The 22,115-nt window shown below is 40.0% G+C and overlaps 1 protein-coding gene across 2 annotated transcripts in view; it reads left to right on the top strand.

Annotated features, from left to right (window-relative positions):
• hcn2b (hyperpolarization activated cyclic nucleotide-gated potassium channel 2b) overlaps positions 1–17,142 on the top strand; it is a 43,259-nt gene extending 26,117 nt beyond the window's left edge. The window contains exons 5-8 of one of the 2 annotated variants that reach the window (XM_085399428.1): positions 2,770–2,916; positions 3,223–3,463; positions 6,605–6,769; positions 12,151–17,142. In XM_085399428.1, coding sequence (XP_085255554.1) covers positions 2,770–2,916; positions 3,223–3,463; positions 6,605–6,769; positions 12,151–13,115 — 1,518 coding nt within the window. In that variant the 3' untranslated portion in view covers positions 13,116–17,142. The remainder of the gene's footprint in view (positions 1–2,769; positions 2,917–3,222; positions 3,464–6,604; positions 6,770–12,150) is intronic. The other variant, XM_085399429.1, reaches the window with a different exon arrangement.
• The last annotated feature ends 4,973 nt before the right edge of the window (positions 17,143–22,115 follow it).

The following is a 22,115-nucleotide window of genomic DNA, read 5'->3' as shown; positions in this document are numbered from 1 at the left end:
TGGATTTTCATACACCTTCTATTGTCTCTGTTATCCAGCATGATTGACAGCATTAACCGAGTTCAAACAACAGCCACCGGCCATCTTTCCCCTTTGTTCTTTTGCATTTCCACAACATCATTTCCTAATATATCCTCATGAGAGACCATCAATTGTTTCTTGTTCACTTATAAACATCTTTTTCTTCAAGCATGAGGCCTTTTGAACATCACTCCTGTCCTGCTAACTTTGACTGACGTAGTCACTAATCTGAGTCTAATGCTGCGAAAATCAGAAAGGCAGTAAAGCTCGGCTTCTTCACCAACCAATTTCAAGTAGTAGGAGAACGAGGAAGCAAGCTCGCGAGAGAGTTGTCATTCTAGTTTAATTGAAGCTGTCACATACTGAATCACTGGGCAGGCAACACTTAATTGGAGCCTTCCCGTTTATCCCTGCGCTTGACTGAGTGAGTCAGATATTATGGAAGTTGGCGTAATCTTTATTGTTACTGACACATGGTGAACGGGAAGGAATTTGTCAAGTTAAACCGTTTTTTAAAATCAGGTTCATGAAGGGCACATTCATTTTGCAGGAATCCCCCTTCATTATGTATATACCATTTTATAGATACCATTTTGTCGTTGTTTGGATTATGTGTTGACTTTCAGCATATGCTCAAAATCCATTCACTTTATATTTGGAGAGAAAACAGTTAAATGATGTCATACTGCGACAGCTAGTACAGTAGGTGTTGCATAAAGTATCTTGTGATTTGCTGTGACACCCATGCCACCAGGGTCAAGCCTGCGTTTTAGTCACAAAGCCATATGTCACTTCACAATGTGGCAAAATGTAATTTCCTGGAGAGCAAGCCATCCTTCCCAATGCATGTGTCTTTGACCACTACAAGCAAGGTCACTGTGAGTGCTCCTGCTGCTGACCCTCCATACATGCTGTGTCCTTTAAATCTAACTGTGAGCCTCAGGCTAAAATCTACTACTCATTCCACTGACAGTTTATTCTATAGAGGTGTGACTCACAGTGTTTATTACACAAAGTTGGGAGGGAAAGAGAGAGGGGCCTTATGTAACATTAAGCAACCCCATCCACAGGGCCATACTCTCTTTAGCCAGTATTGATTACAGTTCTAGAGCAACTTTTCTGTGAGATTCATTAATATTATTCTCCACTTTTATGATTTTCTTTGAGTCTTTTTTTCTCCCTTTTTGTGTGTGCATGTTGCATCTTCATGCATCATTTTGTGTTGGTGTGCCTGCTGATATAACAGGAAGTGAAGTGCACTGCACTGGTTTCATGGGTAATCTTATCGGCTCATTTTTCAAAATCACATGGTCACATTTTCGCCCTCAGGGTGTTAATAGCGTGTGTAGTGTAGAGATTTACATATTTTTTATACAGCAAGGAGGGAAGAGAGATCTGTTATTAGATACATTTTTATATTTTTTTTATTTGCTAGATCAGTTAAACTTCAGAATAATGTGTATTCATGGGCTGGAGACACATTTCTTATCTTTTACATTTCAAATATGCAAACATATTCATTACTCAAGCTTCTCATTGATCATAGTATTAGACTTGTACTTTAGTTATATCTTTGATCAAGAGTAAAGATGATTTACTAGGAAAAGCACATATAGATAAACACTTTTAACATTTTTAACTGGATGTTTAGACTTTTTACCTTCTCTGATGTAATGAGTGCTAAGCTGGGGGGATTTCAGTTTCTTTCATTCCCACCATTCTCAACAGCTGGTATGTGAAACTCCATGGGATCATGGATATTTGTGATATAAATAAGTAAAGCCAATCCAAAAACTGTCTGTGTACAGTGAATAACATGCCTTTCAATTTCACATTATAGGAAAAGCTATGCAGTAGGTCCAGCAGCTTCTGTTTTCACAGGGAATCCAGGCATTAAATGTGTTACAGAGCAACAAAGTGGACATTCAGGCTGCATTTGTTTCAGACAAGCATTGCAGTGCCGAATACGCGATGGTGTGAATCAGTGGGTTCAATTTGACTCTACAGTGAACAAACACGATGTGCCAAAGTCAACCTCTGTTTTCACGTGATTATTTCTAGCCACATAATTACATATTAATCAAGCAAAGGTGACAAACATCTTCCTTTCTCTAAATAGAAACTCTTTCCACTCAAATGCCCAGTTCCACTTAATTATTTACCTATTTCCCCTCAGTCTTCACAGATCATGGAAGATTTGTTTCACGTTTTTTTTTTCTTCATGAAAAATGAAATGCACAACAACAAAACACGTTTCCTTGGTGAAAACCTTGATAGTATTTTCTGTAAATTTGTCATTTAAAAAAAAAAAGCATTTGTGAAAGCAGCATCACTAGACAGAGAGAGAGAGAGAGAAACTGGCTTTAGTTGGCATGTATGATCACAGCGTCCTTCTTCTCTGAACACATCAGAGCGGGAGGAATCCTCATGGGCTTTACAGAGCTGTCATGTTTCCTTAACTACTTCATCACAATTTTCTTCCCATGGCTACCAGGTATAAATAGGTCATAGGATCCCTGTGTGTGCAGCGCTGTACATCTCAGTTGCTTTATTGGTCATGCACAGTCTTTTGAGAATTGTCTTTCCAGCTGCTGCAACTTCTGTATCAAGGCCGTGGTGATTCTTTAAAGTCGGACGTACTTTGCAAAGTGTCAAAATTAACAAGAAAGTTGCTGAATCCTCTTTTCATTGATTTATGCTTCTGTTCATTCTCATTAATATTCTCCTATGCCTCTCTCCATCTTCCAGTACAAACAAGTGGAGCAGTACATGTCATTCCACAAACTCCCAGCCGACTTCCGACAGAAAATCCATGACTACTATGAGCACCGATACCAGGGCAAGATGTTTGATGAAGAGAGCATCCTGGAGGAGCTTAATGAGCCTCTGCGCGAGGTATGAAAAAAAAAAAATCCCATACATTTTCTGTGATGTACTCACTCACCCGTGAATACACACATGCCTCCACAGATGAAATAAGATGGAATAAATTCAATAAAATAGTCATTTATCCTTGTTTCATCTGAAAAATGTAACCCCGTGTTTAAAATCGATTACTTCCAGCCTTCTCTGTATGTATTTAGTTATAAAATGGTCTAATTCAGACAGCTATCACCAAACCCGTGTTTGTATCTTTAACTGTAAATCCCTGTGCTAAAAATCTGCGCAGATTAACCATTTGTATCTCCCGTTGCCATTTAGGAAATTGTCAACTTCAACTGCCGTAAGCTGGTGGCCTCCATGCCGCTGTTTGCCAACGCAGATCCCAACTTTGTGACAGCCATGCTGACCAAACTGAGATTTGAAGTATTTCAGCCTGGAGACTACATCATCAGAGAGGGGACAATTGGCAAGAAGATGTACTTCATTCAGCACGGGGTGGTGAGCGTCCTGACCAAAGGAAGCATTGGCATGAAGCTGATGGATGGCTCCTACTTTGGAGGTATGTAACTACTCAGTAATCTACTCAGTTCTATTCATTTCTGTTCTTCTATGGGTTATTTACACTTTACTTCCCACTAGAATCCACTGCAGCAGGGATGTAAAACTCATTTTACATCATGGTCCACCTAAAACTCACTTTGATCGTAAGTAGGCCAAAGCAGCAAAACTCCCCTTTCTGTCTGTGTAAAGATAATTCATTACAAATGTAATCTCATTTAATGTGCAATTTCAACAGTAAATCTCAGTTTTCCTACACGATAAAGAAATGCTGCTGTAGCAAATGACAGAAATCAGTCGGCACAAAAATTAAATATGTAAAATTACAGAGAATGTTTTGCCTAGAAAAGGCAGTGAGCTTTGTAGTTTAATTGGTATTGTTTATCTATTATTCAATTACTTTGGTGTAGTGTGAATAACAATGTCTTTATCAGTAGGAAATACTGTAAAACCTATGAAAATACAGTTAAAAGTCCAAAATCTCTGCTCTCTTTCACATTTTCCAAAGCTGTCCAATGGGCCTGATTGGCGTCTTTGTCAGGCCATTTCTGGTCCCTGGGCCTTGTGTTTGACAGCCCCACACTTCAGTAATATCACAGATGTGTGTGTTACTTTTGCAGTTTGCAGATAAACAAAAAACTACCCCAATGTTTTATTTGGACTTCTTGTTCAGCCTTACGGCAACTTCTGTCCCACTTTCCCGGGTTGTTGTTCCTCTGTGGCTGTTTAGAAGCATGTGGTGCTACTATTGCCACGCATAAACCCACACACACACCAACATACACTTTTTAGGTCCTGTAGCGTGACTCTTTGGGCTGCATTTTTAACATCCGATGCCCTCTGCAGAAGCTCTGTCCACTCACAGTTTCGTTGATGTGCCAGCTGCCCAGAGCACTGTTGTAGTGACATGACTGCACAGCACGCACATGCACACATCCATTCACACACACACACACCTAATTAATAACACCTAATTAGCACAGCAGAATGAAGATGATGGGGCCATTTATAATGTCAGACATCGAGTGTTTGAAGTCATGCCTGCGACCAGGGAGGAAATCACAGGTCTCCATGCACACAGCTAGCAGTGAGCTAAGAACCGAGGGGACAACACGGTTAAACTTCCAGTGGGGTGTGTATGTGTGGTAAAATCTCTGAATAAGTCAGTAGCACTAAGTAGATGGTGATGTCACCATCACCAACCAGCTAATGCACAAAGTGTTTTTTGATTGGATTTACCTGCTTTTAAATTTTAGTATCCGACTTAACCTTAGCCACTGGTAGATTTTCTAACATTAAGGAACCTTTTCGTGGATTTTCTCCTTTCCACACCACACTACATTTTGTACAGTTATCACACACAGATGGGGTAGATTGCACTTTGAGGAACGGTTTTTCCTCTTTTACCCCTATGCCCTTTCCATAAAGTCCACAGTGAATACAGCCAAACATAACCTCATAATCATCATCTGTATTACACAGTGTGTGAGCAGATCCTGTGGACAAGCAGTTTGTTACTCAGATTCTTCTGGTGTCCCAACAAAATCCCAGGGGAACGGGTTAATTCCTGTCAACACATCAGAAAATGAAGCCGTAAATAAGAGAATTTGCAGATATTACATTAACTGAAACAGGAAACAGAGCTGGTTATGCCACAGAAACAGGTTACAATGATCATGATCCAAAATTGAAGCAAAGATCCAAATTGCCACAGTTCACATTAACCATCCAGCCTTTCTCTGTTCTTTCAGTATATTTAAGGATGGCAGTTTCCCCATCTACAAGCCACAAATGGTCACCCAGTGGTTTGGAAACCCTTTTAATTCAGTGGCAGCAATTTCATTGGTATTATTATCCTCTGTCTGCACTTCCCAGTAGACACTATTGATGCTACCAGTATCTAAATGGCTACGTTTTGTGTAAACAGGGATATTCCAATTTCAAGAGAGCTTTCTGAACATGATGCCTTTTCCTACAATTCTAACAAAAGTGGATTTCAAGCAACTGCTGGTAATCACTAGCAGTTGCTTTAATATGATGTCAGTGAATTAATATGAATGCACTCTATTGCACACTATAGGTCGCTTGTCTAGAAATGTGTAAGTGCATGTATGTGTAGCCTTACATCAGTACCTTTGTTTGGTGGAAAAACTTTCTTGCAGAGAGAGTCAGCCGGTATGAAAAGAAGCTTATGCTAACGGAGAATCTAATGGACTGTATATATTATAAAAATGTGTATATACACATATATGTGCTAATTAGTCCTCAATAACAAAGTATTAAAATACTTGAATTTCATTCAACTAGCAGACAGGTATCAGCTACAGCTACCTGTGTCTGCCACACCTGTTACTGTAAGCTTTAAGACTTCCCAAACTGACGGGTAACAAAAAATATATAATTTTTAAAAATTACTCATCGTAGACACCAAAACTATTTTTCTACAGGGGTGTAAACACAGATGTTATTGCTGTCTGGTAGTGGATTTAACAGATACACATGGAAATATAACTAACTTTGTGACATTAGAAAGTAGATAAAATAAAATAAAGTGCGACTTCCTTGGATTGCTCTGAGTTCGTGAGAAACCTCATATAAACAGACAGGAACAGTCCAGTGCAGTGCCTGCTCTTAATGGAGTATCCTGGTGCCCCCACATCCCCTTCCCCCTTCCCCAGAGAGTCAGAGGAGGTCAACCTTTCAGGGAACGGAAAAGGAGGGAATATGGTTGTCAAGACAACAGTCAGCTCCAGCCAATAAAAGGGAAAAGTAATAGAGAAGAAGATACTAAAGAAGGGAAGGGAAACAACTGAATGCAATGGAGCACATCTCTATATATGCTATACACTGCTGTCAGTGTAGTGCTAGTGAATGAGGAAATACCTAGGGTTACATTCAGCGGGTCATGCTGATGACACACAGCCTTTGTTCTGAGCACACATTTTCTTAAGCCCAGGAGTTTTCCACAGCCTTTGCGGAAACATAATAGAACATTTTAACATTTAATGTACTGTAACAGTGTTTTGGCTGAGCGTCGCACTGCTTAACAGACCTCTTCTCTTCTTTTCTCTATTGCTGTCTAACGCACTGAAATCTGTGGGTTTGCCATTTTCTGTTCTGACCGTATCTCTCACCCCTCCAGAGATCTGCCTGCTGACCCGTGGCAGACGGACAGCCAGTGTGCGTGCGGACACCTACTGTCGCCTGTATTCTCTCTCTGTGGACAATTTCAATGAGGTGCTGGAGGAGTACCCCATGATGAGGAGGGCTTTTGAGACAGTTGCCATTGACAGATTGGACAGGATAGGTAAGAAGACTGCCATTATGTTCAATATAGATTTGGGTAGTCTCCTGTAGGTGTTTTACTATGATGTGATTAAAAGTTTAGAAATTTAAAACAAAAGCCAAAAGATTAAAAAGATATTTAAGACCACAGCTTTCAGATACTATTCATCTGTTGTAGATAGCTTTTTAAGGCTTACCACTTCTTCCTTTTTTTGTCCTCCATTTGTCCACTTTTCTCAATTTTTTTAAGAACATACTGCACACCAATCAAAGCTTTCAGCTCATAGCTCTTGGGGAATCACCTTGTTAAGAATTTGGAACAAATTATGTGTTTTTGTGAACGGCTGCTGATAACACAATGTCTAAAGATATAATTTAAAACGGGTTCTTTGCTAAGCTGCTACTTGAGTTAGGAGGCCTTTTATGCTCGAATGATTCAGTGTTAAATGGTTCAGCAAACCAAAAAAGAACAATCCTCTGAAAATGGTCAGGTACATGGACAAGACTGAAAATGATAGAAAATGAAAAAGACCTTTAGAAACGGTAGAGAATAAGTATTCAAAGACCACTTTTAAAAATGCAAAAAGGTCAGTTTTTTGGAAGCAAAATTTAAATAAATTAAGGGTGTTGTAAGGCTTTTGTGCAGTACTGCAGCACTCAGGCTCCTCAGTCCAATATCGTCTCTTAAATTTATGCAGAAACATGCTAGGCTACAATAAAGAAAAGAGAAAAAATGTGCGAAAGAACAATAAACAGTAAAAATGTATTTATTCTGACATGATTTATGAACAGAGATATGAACAGAGATTTAGTTTTGGATAATTATGCCTCAGTGATTAAAGCCATGCGCATTGCTGTCTTCATAAGCTTATGAGTCATTCACAAGATGAAATGAAGCATAAGGAAAACATACTCATTCATTACTGTGATGTCTCTGTCAAAACACTGCACGGTCTGACAGCTGGGATGTAGTCTATGAATGATCCTAACAAGGGCTGTGTGTACGGCTCAGGAAAGAAATCAAAGGTGAATATGTATCTTTGTATGTTATTAGGTTCCTTAAGCTCAGTTGTTTTAGTGCAGTTTAACTCTTTTGGTAGATATTTGCCATTTTGGGAAGAAAAGCAAAGCCAGTTAAAACTTTTACTTTACTTGAAATGCATAATTCTGATTTTTTTTCCAGCGATTGTTCAGTAGCCTCAGTCTGGAGTGAATGTATATAAAACAAATATTAAACAAAAACACACAAAGATGTGCTCATGAATGCTGATTGACAGTTTATATTTTCCTTCACATTAAAAACAACTTTCCGTCTCCCGTCATGCCCCCCAAGGTCAGCTAATGTTACATCCCTCATCACATGACCACACCTCATATGTTCACGAGGCCCTGAATCTGCCACCTGCCAGCTGTTGCCATAGCAGCCAGTTTCCACACATGAGCAGACTTCAGTCAGGCAACTCACATATTTAAAGAGAGGCTTGGATTGTCTGCTTCAAGACCAAACCTCCAATCAAACATTCCCACCGGGTTCCGTGCATACTTGATGCATACTAGTCACTAATGATGAGCTCTTTTAATTGGCTTTCTCAACAGTCTTTCTCAGAAGAAAACAAGTGGATCAAAGACACAGAGATCTATAAAAAGGTGCCTTAAGAACATAAGAGTCTAAATAAAAGACACATGCTTTGTTGGTTAAATAGCTTTCATGATTAAATAAATCTTTAAGCTTAATTGTCTTCAGTAGTTATGTATTGTTTTCTGTGAGGGCATTTATGACTAGAAGTTTGAATGAGGAATGCTGATTCAGCCATCCGTGCATTTTAATGACAACAGTGTTTGACCTGTGTAGGCCATTAATGGACATAGAGACACTTGTGTGACCTTCTGTGTATGTGTCATTATTCTCTACTAATCAATGGCTAGTAAAAGAAACTCTAGGTGTTACTTGGCAATGGTATTGCTGTGAAAACAGTGACGTATTATCCGTGCTTTATCTCTGAATTCTGCAGATGAGGGTGGTCCAACTTGCAGTGCCAACTTCTTCAAAAGCATGATAATCCCCAACCAAGTTTGCACTTTAGAGGATGCAATCAGATGGTTGTATGCCTTTTCCTCTTTTTATTGTCATCCATCGCTGCTATTTATGATGCACATTTGATGAGCAGAGCCTGGCACTACAGCATGGCCAGTTTACAAGCACCCAAGGAGGATGTATGACAAGAAACACCACCATATCTATGAGAAATTCCATCTCTCAATGGCTCAGTCACACTAGAGAAAAAACATGGTAGCAACCTCCTTGTGACTTAGACAAATTGGTGGTTCCCTGGTGAATCCATTGAATTTTTTTTTGATTTGGCAACTGATTACAAGTACTGTGGAATACACAACTCTTCTATGGGTCTTTTTCCAATGTAATGTTGCACTTAAATTGCTGTCTTAGAATAAGTACATTACTGTCTGTGGAGGAATTCTACGATCTATGAGGTTCTGACTGGAATGTAAGTAGTTGATGTAAATGTACCTTTAATGTCAGTTTTCTGTCAATCTGCCAGTTTATCACAGTTCAACCTGTTCATCTGTTTGATGTCATTCAATCACAAACTGATAGCAGACTGACTCGGTCTTATTGCTGTTTTATTGCCAGTCTCGATGCACCAAAGTAGCTTTGAAGATCGCAATAGGATTGCGAGTAGATGCAGACCTGATCCCCTTCAATGCAACCATTTCAAAGGCAGCTAGATCGCACATTCATTGCACACTGATACAATAATTTTGTGTGATGCCGAGTTCTCCAACTGCTGTTTTCCCTAAGAGAATTTCCAAGGATGCAAGCCAACAAATATGCATTCCTTTGTCTCCTCTTTCCAAGCCTCCAAACACCTCAGAGAGTAGCTCTGTGTTATCAGCAGATAAAATCCCCATAAAAGTCAGTGGGAGGAGGAGGAGTTCAACACAGAGCTGGAATGAAGCAACAGTACTTACCAGGAACACCCACACTTTTGATTAATTTTCTCCAAGCCTTCTGATTTTTTGTGTGTCTATATAAAAGCTAAATTGAATCATACATTTCCAGGGCCACACATGTTACAGCGTTTCCCCCTTTTCTGATTGTTGGCATTATCAGGAGAATCCCATCTGTGGGAAAATCTTGCTTGATACACAGAATCAAGCAAAACTGCTGACGTTTAAATATGATCAACCTGTATAGATGTGTTTGCACACTCTAGTGCAGATTTTCATAATCACACTGTAATTCCACTATTAAACTCCCAAGCTGTGAGTGTTTTTATTCCACACATGCAGCAAATGTATCATGCTGGTGAAGCACAAGTCACCAAATCATCATCAGCCTTCCCCTCATGTTCTCCTTCTGGCTTAGCAGCTGGTTGTGGTAGAATAATAATCTTTGTTTTTGATGTACAGTAGATCTCAGGCTTTGCACTTACAAATAACCTAGCTCTGAAGTCAGCTTTCCAGGCTGCCATCCGCACTGGTGAATCGAGCTGACAATACTACAGTTTCCATATGAACACACAAACCTCTCTACATGCTGTGCTCTGCTGTGAGTCCCTTTTTGTTACCAGGGCACAACAGATGTTGGGTCATCTGGATTTTGCTAGGAAGGCTGCCAACATCTTGTCTTTGGTCTCAACATGTCCAATCCCTGCAGCAACACATCACAGTGTCCATCTTTTTTTCTCATACTTCATTGCCTCCTGTTTTAAACAGTATCTAATGCTCACCTGCAATGAACCTTCTACTTTTCTCCTTGAAATCTGACATATTGAGGATTTGTTCACCTGATCTCACCGTTAGTTGCCTTCTCCTCACATGTAAGCCACTGGTTAGAGTGAATAGGTGTTAGTGTTAGAGAGAGAGAGCCTGTTTACTGACTATCAGCCTATCTGGGCCTCACATCAGAGGGAAGGCACTCAGCAGGTATCATACACAATAGTCTCTAACACAGTCATCTTACTTGCCTGACAGCAGTGGGTTTGAACTTGTGCAATCCCATTATTCTCTTCTCTGCAGTACTACTGTGACCCAGGATGGCCCTCAGCTGAAATGCACACCTGCTTTCACCTGAATTACTCTGTCTTAGTTTTATCTGTGCAGACAGTTTTTTCAGGACTAAGTGGGATTCTGCAGTTCACTCCTCAGTGGCATACATCATAATGCCTCGTACAAATCTGCCTTTATAATCCCAGCTGGTTTACTGTTTTACTTTTGAGTGCTTTCAAGAGGTTTTGCTATAAGAAGCAGTGCATTTCTGTGAGTCATTTACAGTCTGAGATCACATAAACCAGCTTGATATTTTAAAGCATTATGACCACCACATGAATTTATAACACACAACTGAATTAAGGAATGAACTGGTGCATGCTGGGATGGTTTCTAACTCACTGATTCATGCCCTGTGCATTCCATGTTACTGTAGATCAGAGTGCATATACTGTATTTTTCTTTCCTTGGACAAATTGCAGTTTTTAGTGTCGGATTCATCACGTGACTGTTTTTTTACTTCACCAAGTGTATGCTTCTGCTAAGAAAATAGATCACACATCACTTGTTCAAGTGCGTGTTTTTGGCCACCGCACTCACAGCTGAGGTGATGATGGGGAAAAGCCTCAAGTCGGCTGTGCAACTGCTTCTGAAATTGGGGCTACTCATCCAGCATTGGATCCAGCTGTGCTTTGAGCTGGCAAGGCTGGATTCAGTGCTTTGCTGGCAGCTCAGGTTCTCTCTTTTTTTTCACATAAAAATCAGAGGTTGGCTTCCTGATTTGGATGTGGTCTGTTAGCATCTGCCAGCAAACACAAGGCGAGACTCCCCATGCCATATAAACTGGGACACAGACCTTTTCCTCAGATGGTTTCACTAATCTCTCGTTTGCAGTTTATGATGCTTGCGATCATCAAATTTAGCAATAAAGGCATCAGTTGGTGCTGTTTACTGATAACCTGTTAAATTAGCAGTTGCAATAGCCGTCAATTAGCTGCACATATACGTTAGAAATACGTTGAAGTAAATAGTGTTTTCTCCTGTAGGGCTAATATATTGTCAGTGAAATGCTCCCTCTTACATCATATGCACTGAGGTCACTGCAGAAATAATGGTTGCCTGCACCTCTGCATTACCCTACAGTAGGCAGAGGGTGTTTCTGTGTCTGCGTGTCCATCAGTCTTGGATTGCTTGTTTGCAAAAAATGGATACAGGCAGTATATTTGTTTATATCAGTATATATGTGTAAATTAAGCTTTTTTCTGTTTAGCATATTATTAACAAATTGTAGGGTATGGAAATATAGCATTAAAGTCTGTTTTGTTTTTGCTTTAATTTTTTGCATTGTTTCTGTTTGCTATAGCAACACTTCTTCCTTTTTCCATGTCTTTACAGGCAAGAAGAACTCGATCCTGATGCACAAAGTTCAGCATGATCTCAACTCAGGTGTTTTCAACAATCGTGAGAACGAGATGATCCAGGAGATAGTTAAATATGATCGGGAGATGGTTCAACAGGTGGATCTGCCACGCCCACGGGCCATGTCCATGACGCCTCCACTGACCGGTGGGATCTTTACGCCTCCAAGTTCCTCTGCCCACAATTCAGCAGTTGCCACTCTCCAGCAGGCTGTAGCCATGAATTTTTGTGCCCCGATGCAAGGAAACTCTGTGGGATTGGGTAACCTGCAGTCTCCCAGGATGATGAGGAGATTTCAGGTGATGCAAAGTGTATCGAGCCCTGTCTCAGCCTCTCCACTTCAGTCTCAACTCCTTGTTTCTGGTGCCTTTCCTCCGGTCCTGTCCAGCCCCCCTGTCCAAAGCCCACTAGCAGTCGGTGGGCGATCATTCCAGTATGGATCCAGTGCCCTGGCTGGTCCCACCTCAGGCTCACAGCTTTCTCTAGTCCAGCAGCACATAGCCAGCCCCGTGCACAGGCCCAGCACACATAAGAGCACCCATTCTTTGCAAATGGGAAGTCTGAGCCAAGATGCCAGGGCACTGTCAGCTTCTCAGCCTTCACTGCCTCACGAGATGGGACAACCAGCTGTCCCTAGTCCACCCCAATCTACACGAGTCTCTTCTACTTCCATCGAGCCCCCTCACACCCCACTGGGTCACACAGGCATCCGGAGCGGCATACCACACAGGGTGGTTCTCCCACACCAGATGTCTGTTGGGGCCTTTCCTGTAGCATCCCTCCCTGGTTCTGTTCATGGTTTTGCACCTGTTGCAGGGGTAGCAGTAGGAGGAGTGGGAACTGGTCTGGGAGAATCGGGACTCCCCAAGAAGGACTCTTTAGTGAGCCTTCCTGAGACAGACCACATCAAAGTCAAATCCAGGCTATCCTCAAACTTGTGAACCTGATTAAAAACACTTGGAGAGTGACTCAACAAGGATCTTGACTACAGGAACATGGGGAGATTTCTGTTATCTCTCCTACAGTTCCTCTTCTCTTTATTCCAGTTTGACTATCCGATCGTATGAATGTCGAATGAGATGCAGCAGGGAGAATCTGATAGGCGACCATTCTAATATAATAAAGTCGGTATGGTGACTTTTAAAATTGCAGCACTCAGATGTTTCTACTCACAGAAGTACTAGTTGCACAGATTGGTAATGGTACAGTAGTGTTTTTAATTCACAACATAATCCACAACACATGGGAGATTTGCTTCACTACCACTTCCTTCACCTCATTTTATGCAAACTTGGGGTTGGATGAGAGTTAAAGAGATTCAGGGATGTGCTTAAAGTATCAGAAGTTGGCACTTTAGTGGGATCTTATTGCTATATTTGAGCAGATTTTCTCAGTAGGTTGGCTGCAAAAGGCCAAATTTATAAGAACAAGACTACACAATATTAATGATGATATTTCAAAGTATACAGTCTAAAAGCAGTCTACTTTGACTTTTTAAAATCAGACTAATAAGATCTGATAGCCCTTAACTCAGATAAATAAGTCCCAGATCACAGACAGTTAATATCCTCAATGCTGAAATTACGATTGTATTGTTTCTTCAAGCCAAGCCACTGATTTCTACAGTATATGTCTGCCTGTTTGTTTTATTTAAAGCTGCATTAATCACTATACTTTAAATTAGCACTGACTCTAATCAGGTGTTTTTTTAACACCTGCAAGTTTGTTGTACTGTTCAGTCTTTTTCCAGCAAATGATTAATATTGAAATGACCTGCACAGCAGCAACAACAGAGACAAATTCAGCAACAAGCTGTTGAATAATGTTTTAATGACCTTGTTGAGACCAAAACAGAGTTAACCAGCATCCCAGTAAAATAGAACTGTGATGCAATAATATGTAGTGTAATACTGCTCATGTGAGCAACTTTCTAAGGTAAGTGACGTCAGACTTTTGCCCTCAAGTAGCTACAAACTGATTCATGCGGCTTTAAGTAGATCATAAAGACGTGTAAATATATAATTCCTTTTAATTACATATATATGGCCTCTGATGGAGGACCTGAGCTTGACGAACACACACATCATCCCCTGGAGTGCAGGTTTATGGACTAAAGTCATGTAAGTGGTAATATCCCACAATTGTGAAAATGTTCTGTTTAACCTTACAAATTGTAATTCACTGCCAGCCAAGTAAAATAAATTTTATAGTTAAAATGTAAATTCCCTCATCAAAATGTAAATTCATTCTTTTCCTAACCCCTAATCTCACTTTTCTTTAGTTGCAGTTTGGGCCATGTGTCACTACGCCAAAGTCAATTCACACCGATAATGAAACTCCCGCGAAGCTCAATGCCGCTGCTGATGCTACGGTTTTGGTCCACAGCCAAGGACCGTGCCGATACTTTGCAGGATGTATATTGCAGTGTGCCTCTGTCATTAAGGCTTCAATAAGAGGTCATGGAATACTGGCAATTTGTGTCCAAAAGCATTAGGAAGGGAACCTTTTCTCCTGGACCTGCTATTCTATTCACCTCATCTCACTAATGCCTGAACCATTACTGGGTAATGAGTGTGGAAATTGGAATCCCCCGGGTCTGTTTGGACTGTTATTGTTCTCGTTCAATTGGATTTCATTATACAGTGCCAATAATGAGTTCCTCTCCTATGATCATTTTGCATTTTCATTTTGTTTAGTTTCAGTTCAGGCGTTGTTATCCACCTTGAGAGTTCTGAATGGGACAAAGTTGAAGGTTTATAAGTATTTTTGTATCGTGTTTTTGAGGTCTGTTGTGCTTTTGTTTTATCCCCAAATTATGCCCTGTGGAACCTATTTAGCTACTCCAAAATAATTAATAGAGGCTTGTTATGAGAATGGTATTTTGCTGAACTTCACATTGTTTCCTGGAGGCACTCTGTTAGGACAGGAAATGCATTTGTGACTAAATTAGTTTCTAGATATTTTTACTCTAGTGGAAAGCACACAGTAAAGGATGATGGGGTAACAGAGAAAGAGAGTAAACCAGACTGAGTCAATACCTTTACTCATATCACAAGATATTACTAGCTCAGTTTTAATAATTATAAATAAACCCCATGTTTTAATTAAGTGTGGAAATAGTGAAACCAAAGTTCCAACGATTGCAATTCTTTTGTATGCAAACCTCACAGTGATTTAGCATAAAAATCAGACAACACTCATTCAGTCCTATTGTCTGAAAGTGATGTTTATCACATGAAGCAATAACTGTTTGAAATGGAGTGAATGACCACTGTATGCAGAAGATGTTCTGCCCTTGAGGTGTTAACGAAGATGCAATATTTCATATTTTAGACTGCGCTCCCAAACTTTACTGAGAATTTGTTGAACATCTGTCTTTGAAAACAGATACGTTTAAACCGCGCTTACTGTCCACTCAAACTAACTTGACAGACATGGTATTTCTATGTGTAAACATAGTGTGCATCATGTAAACCAGACTATTAATTAATGTAACTTAGTTTACTGTAAATGTAGATCTGCTATAAAAAAAAAAAAAAAAAAACAGATGAAGAAAATGTTTGAAAAAAAAGAATCTCTTTGTAATCTCTGACAGAATGCATATTATCATCTGGTATGAACTGATATTACTTGAAAATAATAATTAAAGGAGAGAAAAGCTGTTTGTATTACAGAGGATGCATCGCTTGTTTTTCTACAGTTACCACACAGAGTTTGTATATATTCACGTGCCAGTTGCTGTGAGGTCTGCATGGTTTCTTCTACTGTTTGCGTTTTAAGTTAGTTTTGTAATGTCACACCCCAGTCAACTTGCAAAGCCTGGTTCTTTTACCAGCGCATTTTGGGGTTATTTTTTCCCCTGATGAGTCAATAGCGTGCTCCCCTCAATCCTGTAAATGCACTTTTTCTTCTTCTGCAACTTTACAAACATATTTAGTGTTATGTAAATGTTACAAAAACTCAGCTGTTCGGTTTTTTCAGTACACGCTCAAGGCTTTGGTAAGTCAGCTGTGCTTACACACACATGCACGCTCAGACACGGCAGTGGAAACGGCAACAGAAGCATCTGTATTTGCTTCTTTTTGTGCTTTCTTCATAGAGCCTCGTTTTTCTTAGCTTCAGTGCTGCTCTGACGCTAAACTACAGTATCTACCATTCCAGTTTTTATTTCTCTGAGGTCATCAATAGGAGGAATGCGTGGGGATTCAGGGTGTTTAAAATGTTTACATACAAGGGCTGTTCATAACAACCGAGCGACGATATGATTTTGTGTCATCGACATTATCATAGATGTACAATTATGCGAACGAGTTTGGATTATTTCACTCTTACTGACCAATAAGCAACTAGAAGGTAAAAATATATGATGCAAATTTTATACTGGCTGTTTCTGTGTTTTATGGGATTTGGTGTGACATGATTCGGTTTCTATTTATTATTTCTTTCCTTGTTGTCAGATCCCTGACTTGTGAGTCTAACAACCTTCCATATTACAGTGACTCGGTACAAAGCCAATACTTACAGCCAATCAATACCTTAAATCTACAGACAAATGTAGACAACCTCTTTTCTGGGAAACTCCCTCGAAGCAAGCCGACAATCTCCAGCCGTCACTTTAAGAAAAATCAACAGTGCAGTGCAGGCGTTTCTGAGTCAGGGACCTGAATTTCTTTTATTGAGCCACTCTGCAGTTGTCATGTGTCCTAACATGTACTGTGCATACCTAGTGCCTAGCAAATATGGTAGTTTCCACATACATATACTATATTCTTTGTGTGTGGCTGTAAAAATGCGAGCTCCTCAGAATGCAAACGTCACTGTTACATATATCCCACTACAGAGTTAAACCAATAAATTGTATTTGACTACAGTATGATTCCACTGCCTCATGTTTAGGTTATTTATTTTAGATTAGCATGTTAGAAAAGCACAAACATGCAAAGAGTCAATAATTTTGCGTTATAATAGATTCAGAGCTTCTTAATACAGTAAAAGCAGATGATTGTCTCTGCTCGCTGTAGGTCTTGAAGGTATTTTTTCATTTATCAGAGCTGTTATTGATTTTTACATCTAAAACACTGCAATACTTTTTCTGCGAATTTAAACGCCTTTCTCTAGTTTCTCTCTCTCTGTAGCTTTTATTTTAAAAACACAACTGGTTAAGATTTCTCTTCAGAAATGTGATGTTTATTAGTCCTTTTTGCGCCACTCAACCTAGTCCTTTCCTTCTGAGCATTTGGGAAGTATCAATAATTTACATGAACCTTGGGGTTATTGATTCCTGCTGCACTTCCACCTACCTTGCTGGCTACATGTTGGTCTGAAAAATTCATGATGAATCCAGGTTGTATGTGGAAGTAGGCATGTACCAAATTACCACAGACGCATCTCGCATGTACAGGGATCTTAACGTTTTTACCAAGAAATCTGTCTAGAAGATCCTGTAACAAAAACTTTACGTTGAAAGTAAAGTTATTATTTACAATTCAAATAAAGGTTATCACCTACATATAGGGGTGTTTTAACAGATTTAATATCCATCTTATTCTGCTTTTCTAGCTGATTTAGCAGAAAACCTTCTAGAAAACAGAAAGCGATCATCAAAAATCTTTTGCTCAGTCATATAGTGAATATTAGACTTCAGCTTACTTGTGGTTTTGGTGGCATTCTGAGCGTTTTGACCATGGGCTGGAAGAGGCTCATTTACTTGTGCAAATATTTATTTAATTATGCAAGATATCATTCAGCATGAAGGATTTATTCCACACAATGCTTGTGCTGAGGTGTGCTCCCCTTTGGTAGTCTCGATTAAAAGGCAGATTCATTAACATCAATAAATGCTACCTGTCTAATATATTGTTTTTCCATCTACAGTGTTTGACTTCCACTGAACTACAAATGTGTTTCTGATACAAATATACATTAGAAGACTGTGTTTAATATAAATGCTCTCACAGCTCGTGTGGGGATCTCCTAAGAGGGACTTAAGCAGTTGGTAAGGAAAGCTTACCCAGCTGTTCTACGTGACCTTTCCCTGCAAGTCTCTGATCTAGATAAACACCTGGGACAGGAATAACAAGTCTCATTATGCAATGTAATTATTGTAATTAATCATAGACAACAATAATGTTAACAGGTCAATGTCAATTAGAGTTGAAGTCTCAGTTGTGTGCATTCTTGGTTCCACGAGCTAAAGGTTGCAAAGGATCAAGGGAGCGTGTAATGTAAGTAATCACTGGCAAACGTACTTGGACAAGATACTAACACAAAATGATTTCCCCATCACCACCAAAAAAATTACCCAAGCCTCCAACAACCAAAATTATAGAACATTATATAGTATCATTACTTTATGCTATGGTACCTAAATCCAAGCTATGGTATACACTCACTGGCTACTGTATTTGGTAGACTTTGCTGAGGCTGCACCCCTTTTTCTTTCAGAACTGCTTTCATTCTTCATGCACAGGTGTTCACAACATTCCTCAGTGATTTTGGTCCATATTTACGAACTAGCATCACACAGTTGCTGCAGATTTGTGAGCAACAAGTCAATGATGTGAATCTGCTGTCCCACCACACCCCAAAACGCTGTATTGGATTGAGATCCTGTGACTTTATAGACCATTTGAGTACAATGAACCTACTGTCAGGTTAAAGAAACCAGTTTGAGATGAGCTCTGGGACATGGTGAATTATACTAACAGGAGTGCTGCACAGTGTAGTCTTCTGCTGCTGTGGCCCATCAGCTTCAGAGTTTGATGTGTTGTTTGTTCAGGTATGCTCTTCTACATACTTTGGTTGTAGTGGGCACTTGAGTTATTTTTTACTTCTTATGAAGCAGTTTGACCTTTTTCTTCTGAAATCTGGCATCAACAAGCCAATATTATCCAAATAAGTCTCATAAAGCACCTTTCTTCATCATTCTGTTGCTCACTTTGAACTGCAGCACATTATCCAATCCATGTCTATATGATTAAACACACTGAGTTTGTGCCATGTGATTCACTGATACATTTTCAATGTGATTGTATCATCAGTATGCCAATATGCCTCGTTTTGTTTTTGCTGCAGGATGAATTTTTACACACAGCGCTCCATAAAAACAGCAGGGAGCAAGGCCAAAAATGCAAAGTCAGCTGCAACAGACATCCAGCACATGGAAGGTGGAAATATATTTAAGTCAAATTGTATGATTAGTGGGCACAGAAGAGTTGTATGTGATCAAACTGAAGAATCATAAAATATTCAGTTGTTTAAAGTAAGTATGTAAATAAAATAATGAATTTGTGTCTTACTTTTTCATATTTTTTTGCAGACAAAATATTCTAAAATTCTAAATGAGTAATCTAAACCATTTTGAAAACCTTCAAAAACTCTCAAGCACAGAAATCACAAAAGTTTCCACTTCTTGACGTCCTTGCTCAGACATTTTTGGAGTGCCATTTCAAAAGCCACAGTTTTCCCTGCAGTGTTGAGACAGATGGTCTCCAAAGGGGGAATTGAATAGACTTCACACTTATTGTGTGAGTTTGCCACTTAGAGGTTGACATGCAGATGATTAAAGAAGCCTCGGAGGGTTTACTTCTTTCCATCTGAAATTTAAAGGAAAATTGATGTTTGTTAATCATGCATCAGCGCCAGTCAGCCAGACTAAAGGTCAGACCAACTAATACTAATATACCTGACACACACTTGCCAACACTGTACCACCCGTCTTCTAAACACCAGAGCACCCAGCCCCCGTCCCTGCAGTGCCTTCTGCTTCCTCTCCCCTGCTATCATAGAGTTACGACCCTGTTTGCTCCCACAAGGGTTGTCTGTACAGTGTGCTCCCCTGCCAGTGCTGCTGAGTGCTGGGAGATAGACGAGGAGAGCCCAGGAGCCTGGCAAGGAAATCAAAGTCCTCTCGGCAAAAGTGAGTGGTGCGGCTATCGAAGAGTGACTACCAGTTCTGGCATGTCTCACAGATAGCGACCAACACTTCTGTGGTGTCTCCTCTCTGATGATGCTGCAGCTAGAATAAAGAGCTTAGTAAAAGCCCTCCACTGATGTCTGATGGTGCTTCTACATTCAGTGACATACAGTACATTCAAGGTAGGCCGTGATAAATATTCGAAGTTTTTGGATTTAAGATTTTTTGAATAATTAATGTATTATTGCTTCTATGCATATATCTTAATTCTATTTCTGGCCATGGTGGGTTAGAGACTATGCCAGAATGCTTAGAGTGTGAGACAGGGGAACACCCCACATATGCCCTCACTTTATCACAGCTCTAATGTAGCCAGTCACTTTCACACTTATCACCAATTTAGAGTCCCCACTTAACTCTAATCTACTGTAGCTGGATTGCCAACAGAAAGCAGACCTCAGCGACTCCTTACATTCACAAATACCCTTCCCGTTTCCATAACATTTGTGAAACTGCCTAAAATATAATTAAAAACAGAATACAGTGATTTACACCTTTATGTAAATGAATGAAATAAGCATCCAGCATCTGGTTAAAGCATTATAACAAACCAGATTTGTATTAGATGGAGGTTCTGAGACTTGCTAGCGGAGGTTTGATTATTAAAAAGTGACTATAAAATAAGGCGCTTAAAGAATCTTGTTTCATGTACATTAAAAGAACATATGTGCAATCTTGAAGATTATGCTCTACCTTTTAATCTCTCTAGAGAGGCCTTCACGTGAAGGGTTTGTCAAACATCTGCCCCAACATCTGCTCGTAATACATATATTCTCTTATGCAGGCTTGTAATGGAAGCTACCTGACTATTTCTTGCTTCAAGCCTTGCTCCATTAGTGCAGGTTTGACCAGCGAAGCTCAAAGGATCTAACAGCAAACATCCAGGGAATCACCTCAGAGACAACACGACAGGCCCATCAAGCCACACGTCAGCTGTAATATCATCTTCAATATCCTGTGCACTCCCTTAGCCAAAGTCATCCACAGTTCTGGCAAACAGCACACCTCCTCCCAACAAAAACAGATGTCTGTTCCTTGACCTCCCCCCCTCTACAGTAACCTGCTAACAGGTTCCACCATTTTTAGTGTTGTAGAGTAATACTTTTAAAGCTTATACTATAGTCAGACATCCCACGCAGGCATCTGGTATGCGGCGCTCATTCATGACCACTCCTTGGTGCAAAGCTGAGGTCAAGTAACACTTTTTGTCAGGCAGTCGTGTTGTGAAACATGATACGTATTAAGTATGTGTGATCCTAAGAGCACTTTACAGGAGAGAGCTCCGTCCTTGAAGCCCAGTTGGGAAAAAAAAAAATCAAAGGAAAGGAGAGGCAGCTCTGGGCTATTGTCTGCTGAATAGAGACCTTTGCTTGGTGTGCATCAGGTTAAGATTAAAGTCAAAATCATAGCTTTCTTTATTAATCAATAAAAAACATGACAGTTAAATCAGAATCACAGAATTGTGTAAAAGTCTTGAAGCAGTTCATTGAATACGTGTGCAAAAATGCTTGGAAATGCTGAGCATAAGTTAAGTTTGTACAAGCTTGAAAGCCAACATTTTGTATGACCATCAATTCTGACGAGTTCTCTAACGCCACTGAGTGAAATGCCAAAACCACGACAGAGCAGCCACATTGTTTTACAGATCGCTGCAGCACTCACTGTTGTGCATCTGTCCTTGCCTTCTTATACTCTGACAGACGTGTTGTCGCTGACTTTCAGTCCAGTTCTTTGGCATAGCTCAGCCTTTTCCCCCCCATTTCTCTTCCTTAAGAATGACTTCTTGACAGCCACTCTTGCACTGTGACTGAATCCTGTTGATGAGGCTTCAGTGAACAGTAGATGGATCAGCTGCACGTCCAGATGGATCTCTCAGCTTCTGTGTCAGGTCTTTGCTGACATTCTTTCCTATTTCTGAAAGACATGACTTTCAGATACTGTTCATTTGCTGTAGACAGACAAAATG

Source organism: Rhamphochromis longiceps, linkage group LG23 (genome assembly GCF_057381845.1).
Source record: "Rhamphochromis longiceps isolate RC_006_pf linkage group LG23, R_longiceps_female_GT1.1, whole genome shotgun sequence".
Classification (NCBI taxonomy): domain Eukaryota; kingdom Metazoa; phylum Chordata; class Actinopteri; order Cichliformes; family Cichlidae; genus Rhamphochromis; species Rhamphochromis longiceps.
Note: the sequence above shows the minus strand (reverse complement) of the source record. Positions and strands in the feature narration are given on the sequence as shown.